This window comes from Oncorhynchus tshawytscha, linkage group LG16 (genome assembly GCF_018296145.1).
Source record: "Oncorhynchus tshawytscha isolate Ot180627B linkage group LG16, Otsh_v2.0, whole genome shotgun sequence".
NCBI lineage: Eukaryota > Metazoa > Chordata > Actinopteri > Salmoniformes > Salmonidae > Oncorhynchus > Oncorhynchus tshawytscha.
In genome coordinates this window covers 86,634,896-86,641,286 of record NC_056444.1, presented here as the reverse complement: position 1 = coordinate 86,641,286, position 6,391 = coordinate 86,634,896, and the positions used below count along the sequence as shown (strand labels likewise).

At 44.6% G+C, this 6,391-nt stretch overlaps 1 protein-coding gene across 1 annotated transcript in view; it reads right to left on the bottom strand.

Moving 5' to 3' along the window:
* The window catches only part of abcd1 (ATP-binding cassette, sub-family D (ALD), member 1), a 28,467-nt gene extending 25,901 nt beyond the window's left edge, over positions 1-2,566 (bottom strand). Inside the window, exons 1-3 of the mRNA XM_042299960.1 lie at positions 2,561-2,566; positions 2,176-2,440; positions 1,708-1,937 (exon numbers count right to left, since the gene is read on the bottom strand). Coding sequence (XP_042155894.1) covers positions 1,708-1,937; positions 2,176-2,440; positions 2,561-2,566 — 501 coding nt within the window. The remainder of the gene's footprint in view (positions 1-1,707; positions 1,938-2,175; positions 2,441-2,560) is intronic.
* Positions 2,567-6,391: the final 3,825 nt, after the last annotated feature.

Below are 6,391 nucleotides of genomic sequence, written 5' to 3'. Positions count from 1 at the left end.
CGTCCAATTAGCTTGCCATGTCAGTCACAGCTAGCTAGCTAGGTGTCCGTCCAATTAGCTTGCCATGTCAGTCACTAGCTAGCTAGGTGTCCGTCAATTAGCTTGCCATGTCAGTCACTAGCAGCTAGCTAGGTGTCCGTCCAATTAGCTTGCCATGTCAGTCACTAGCTAGCTAGCTGTGTCCGTCCAATTAGCTGGGTGTCCGTCAATGTCAGTCACTAGCTAGCTAGGTGTCCGTCCAATTAGCCATGTCAGTCACTAGCTAGCTAGGTGTCCATTCAATTAGCTTGCCATGTCAGTCACTAGCTAGCTAGGTGTCCGTCCAATTAGCTTGCCATGTCAGTCACTAGCTAGCTAGGTGTCCGTCCAATTAGCTTGCCATGTCAGTCACTAGCTAGCTAGGTGTCCGTCCAATTAGCTTGCCATGTCAGTCAATATTCTAAAAGCTGTATAAAATCAAAATTGCGCTTGTCCAAGAGATGTTGTCCATCAAATTGACATGATGCAGCTGGGGGGCCAATTAGCTTGCCATGTCAGTCACTAGCTGTGCCACTAGGTGGCAATTAGCATTTGAATGTAAATATTCTATTCTAAATCTGTATAAAAACAAAGGGCGTCTTTTTTCACTAGAGATCCAAGAGATGTTTCCATCAAATTGAGCATGATGCAGTCATGTTGGGGCCCCGGAGGGCTTTCTTCTCAACCTTCACTAGCGCTATGGGAGTTGCAGCAATGAGACCAGACTAACTACTAATTGTATATCATGAAATTAGGGAGAGAAAGGGGTTAAAGTACACAACAAGTCAATGCGTTTCCGATCGCATTTTACACTGATGATTCTCTCAAACAAAAAAAGATGCGTTATTTAGCGAGTCTGGTAATAGCGCTCTGGCCAACAGCTGGCAGAGAGTGTGGGTATAACCTACATGACTATTTGTAAAGGTCAGAAGGCAGTCAAGTATCAATGATCATGTCACCAAGTGCTGAAGGGTTTAGGTGAGAGATATTTTGCGATTGCAAAGACATGGGCGCTACGTTTTCAAATGACAGCTCATATATTTTGTTAGCTAGCTAGCTAGTTATACACATAAGTTAAAGCCATCTCGACCAGTTTACAGCTTAATTACGCCAGTTAGCTTGCTAAATCAAGGGTGAGGGGGTGTGAGAAACATCTGCGGGGGCTCAGCCATCCACACGTGCAATTATTGACAAGGGAACATTTTTCACGCTGAGGATTTTGTTTACAACATGACGTCAATCACAACAATGGGAAACTATTTGACACTGGTAAGATTTTTACCTGACACAGGGAACGGGCCCAGGGGCCCTGACCTTCAGGGGGTTCCCATTGATTTACTTAGTCACTCTCATTCAGATATCATTAACAAGGTATTAGTCATGGAAAAATTGCTTTAAAACTTAAACAATAAAAAACTCTGTGCCCTATAGCAAATTAAGTAGGATTGCATGAAATGTGTTATAAATTGCTACATTTCCCGCCTCCACATGGCAAAATGTGTAGAACGCCAGAAAACATGTTTTAAAACGGCAACATTTTCTCTCCCAGTGTCGAAATGTGTAGAATTGCTGTAAATGAACTTTAAAAACGTACACTAAAATGTTTTGCCCGCAACCAAATCTTGCATAGGGCCCCCGAAAAGGCTAGAGCCGGCCCTGCACCCCAACCCCCCCCACCCCCATACACACCTGGTCTGGGTTGGCGAGGCGTCCGTCCATGTTGCTGACGCGGTAGTATGTTTGGTTGCTGAAGTAGAGCTCATAGGCGTGGGTTACCAAGCGCGTGCGGAAGGCCAGGGCCAGCTGTCCCTCTAGGTAACGGATGGCGCTGTTCACAAAGGTGGCCGGGACAGCAATGAGCAGCCATTTTGTCAACTCCCACACAAACGCCTGGGGGTCCTTCTTCACAATAGTCTTCACTGTAAGAGGATGATAGAAGTGTATTTAGTCCACCAATCTGCAAAGACAGATATTCTACTTCTGCTCTGCTCCCAACAGCCTCAGACAACACAGTCACAGGGGTTAAGTGCCTTGCTCAAGAGCACAACGGCATGAGCATAGTACCTGGAATCTGAAAAGCAGCCACCTGCCGGGTTACCAGTTCATCTACCCAGACTGGTCATTCAACCAGCAACATTAAATGTCTGTCCTACCTACCTATCATGCCGTCCAGGTTGGCCACGTAGATAGAGAGGAAGGTTCTTGAGATGAGAGCCAGGGAGTGGAACCCTAGCAGACCCAACTCCTTACAGAACAGCTGGGGAAACAGGATACGAAGCAGGTGACTTAGCCTCTTCAGAAACTCCTGGTTCACAGCCGGAGAGTTACTACTTTTCTTCTTAACTTGTTTCTCTGACCCCTCCAGTAGCACCCCATTAGAGTTTATGGAGGGACTGGGAGCGGTGTACCCCCGACATTCTTCCTGAGTTTAGTCCATAAATACGGGTAGAGTTTCTTGATTCCATAGGCAGCGACGAAGGATAACTGCTTTTCTGGCATGGGAGGTTTTCTTGAGTTGCTCGGGAAGCTTTTCATACATTACCAACATTGTGAAGGCTGGTTAGCATGCGGCTTTAATAAAGCTGAGCTCTCCCAACTGAAACACCTGTTAAAGTTAATCCCACGATGACCTCTATATAACTACACCCTTTTTATAACTTTTTATTTTATTTTTTAAAGTGCTTCTTGTTGCCTATTCAATGATAGTTAGCCATTTTACATTAACGTTGCAAGCATAACAACAATGCAAATCAACTATAAAAAACACTCACTTAGCCAGTTAAAGCAACTATGAACCAACCTTTTCAAGCGAAACAGAAATGCCGATAGACAATCCATCGCATACGCAGTGCTACTGCTCGCTAACCTTAGCTAGGTTACTAATAACATAGCGGTAACGTTGACATCTAGCTATATATTATATCCATGTATTCATACGAGAGGTATTTACAGACGAACAACACTCACTGAAATGAAAGGGGAGGGGTGAGGGGGGAAACAAATTAAAACACTTCCTAAGCTACTTAGCTAGCATGCTAACTTTAGCTGAAACTTTCTAAAACTGCCCCCAACTTCCATATCACTGGCTGGATAACGTTACCCGTCCAGTAGTAACCAGCTAGCTAGGAAGGTGACCTTCTGGAGGGGGGAAACAACCCCCGACTTCCACAGTCAAACTGCTCTGGTAATGTTTGACAATGTCTTGCATCAGACGCAACAGTCTTAATTCAACATGGACTCCTCTTCTTCTACGATTATAATGGATTGATTGGCACCGCTTATTTATAACTCAGTGATTGGTGCAGATCTTCTTCTTCTTCGGTGGGGTTTTAGGGCAGACTACAGCCCTGAAAAGGAGTATTGCCGCCCACTACTGGCTACAGGAAAACAAAAAACAGGGGGGGAAATCCATAATTTAAAAAAAGGGGGGAAAACATCACTTTTAACTTCCTCAAACATCCCGAAAAACATATTACTAAAAACAAAAATCAGTCAGTCAAATTCCCTCAGAGCACTGCACAGATCTGGGGACCTGAGAGGATGGAACTGCTCCAGCCAGTAATCCGTGCAGCAACAGATGATCCATTATATTGGCCAGCTACTCCAGTGGCCTCTCTAACAATGACCATGTTTACATGCGCACAATATTCCGGATAGGAGCTCATATCCGTTCACATGTACTTCTGATATCCTGCTCATGAGTATCCTTGTATCAATGAATAAACTAAACTAAGGCAGGTATTTTTCAACTCAACCAGACCAGGCCCTCCTCAGAGTTTTCATACCTGAACAGCACTTTATTTGCCAAGGTAGAGTTACATGATCAGTGAATACATTAAATGTACAGGCTACAATGTGGGGATCTCATGCATGGTAATAACTACATGTATATTCGACTTGCATCCTTGGCATAAAGTTATATTATATTCTACTCCATCGATAGGCTTCGTTAATGTCATTCGGACTGTTTTGAAGTTGATACAACTGGCTATGATAGCTGAGGTTCATAGCTCGGTTCTGAACTAATAGGTATACCAAACATTTGGGTCCATACACAGATCGGCTACATAGCTAGCTACACATCTATAGGCATACAGGTATGTTTATCCTTCACTGTACAATAAGCAAGAACATAGCTAGCTACATTATTTCATCTATCTGCATTGCATGGGAAATATCAGCAAGGCAATCTTACAAAATTGTACATTCAATTTGCAGTAAATTCTTTAGCTGGCTAGATCCTTTGTATCCACTGTTTCACCAGATGGCAGCCTGGTTTGCTGGTTGTTTCGGGAGTCCCTAAAACATTAAACAACCAGAATTACAATGTCATACTCATGTCACAACACCCATAAAGCTAGTCAGCTAGCTTGCAAAATCGCGATTTTTTAAAATTAACTTTATGATTAAAAAAAATGCATAATCGTTTGTCTCTACATATTCCTGTCAACTGTACATTTTTTGCATGATTTATTATGACATTATAATTTAACTATTTGCTTCCATCCTTAGTATTTTTGTCAGCCATCTTTGCTTGAAGAAAGTCTCCAAGCCTTGGGTCTAATTCGTCATGGAAACCATTCGATATGATTGGTCATCGCCCGCCGAGAAAAGTGTACTTTTTCACCGCCTCCCACGCCACCTTCACTCCGCCCTCTCCGCTTCTCACCGCTTGCCTTCCATTGAAATGAATGGGAAGCAGTGTTTAACCGCGCGGCCACCTGTGCTAGTGTATCACGAGGGTAACTGTATATGTCTACGTAATGTATCTATGTAATGTATCATTGTAGGCCTAACAGTATATGTATCTATGTTATCAATAATAATAACAATAGGGACCACAATGGAAAATAGTATCTGACTTTAAATGTACTGTGTTATGGCGTTCTAATGTAGGTATCATCACCTAGTGCTCCCACTCTCCCTATAAACAAAAAGAAACCACTCACAATGCAGTTAACAGATCGTGTGGTAGGCTACCAGACCACTCAGAATGCAGAATGCTGTAGGCTACCAGACCACTCACAATGCAGTTAACAGATCGTGTGGTAGGCTACCAGACCACTCAGAATGCTGCAGTTAACAGATCGTGTGGTAGGCTACCAGAATCACAATGCAGTTAACAGATCGTGTGGTAGGCTACCAGACCACTCAGAATGCTGCAGTTAACAGATCGTGTGGTAGGCTACCAGACCACTCAGAATGCTGCAGTTAACAGATCGTGTGGTAGGCTACCAGACCACTCAGAATGCAGTTAACAGATCGTGTGGTAGGCTACCAGACCACTCAGAATGCAGTTAACAGATCGTGTGGTAGGCTACCAGACCACTCAGAATGCAGTTAACAGATCGTGTGGTAGGCTACCAGACCACTCACAATGCAGTTAACAGATCGTCAGTAGGCTACCAGACCACTCAGAATGCAGTTAACAGATCGTGTGGTAGGCTACCAGACCACTCAGAATGCAGTTAACAGATCGTGTGGTAGGCTACCAGACCACCCAGAATGCTGCAGTTAACAGATCGTGTGGTAGGCTACCAGACCACTCAGAATGCTGCAGTTAACAGATCGTGTGGTAGGCTACCAGACCACTCAGAATACTGCAGTTAACAGATCGTGTGGTAGGCTACCAGACCACTCAGAATGCTGCAGTTAACAGATCGTGTGGTAGGCTACCAGACCACCCAGAATGCTGCAGTTAACAGATCGTGTGGTAGGCTACCAGACCACCCAGAATGCTGCAGTTAACAGATCGTGTGGTAGGCTACCAGACCACCCAGAATGCTGCAGTTAACAGATCGTGTGGTAGGCTACCAGACCACCCAGAATGCAGTTAACAGATCGTGTGGTAGGCTACCAGACCACCCAGAATGCTGCAGTTAACAGATCGTGTGGTAGGCTACCAGACCACTCAGAATACTGCAGTTAACAGATCGTGTGGTAGGCTACCAGACCACTCAGAATGCAGTTAACAGATCGTGTGGTAGGCTACCAGACCACTCAGAATGCAGTTAACAGATCGTGTGGTAGGCTACCAGACCACTCAGTCAGAATGCTGCAGTTAACAGATCGTGTGGTAGGCTACCAGACCACTCAGAATGCTGCAGTTAACAGATCGTGTGGTAGGCTACCAGACCACTCAGAATGCAGTTAACAGATCGTGTGGTAGGCTACCAGACCACCCAGAATGCTGCAGTTAACAGATCGTGTGGTAGGCTACCAGACCACCCAGAATGCTGCAGTTAACAGATCGTGTGGTAGGCTACCAGACCACTCAGAATGCAGTTAACAGATCGTGTGGTAGGCTACCAGACCACTCAGAATGCAGTTAACAGATCGTGTGGTAGGCTACCAGACCACTCAGAATGCAGTT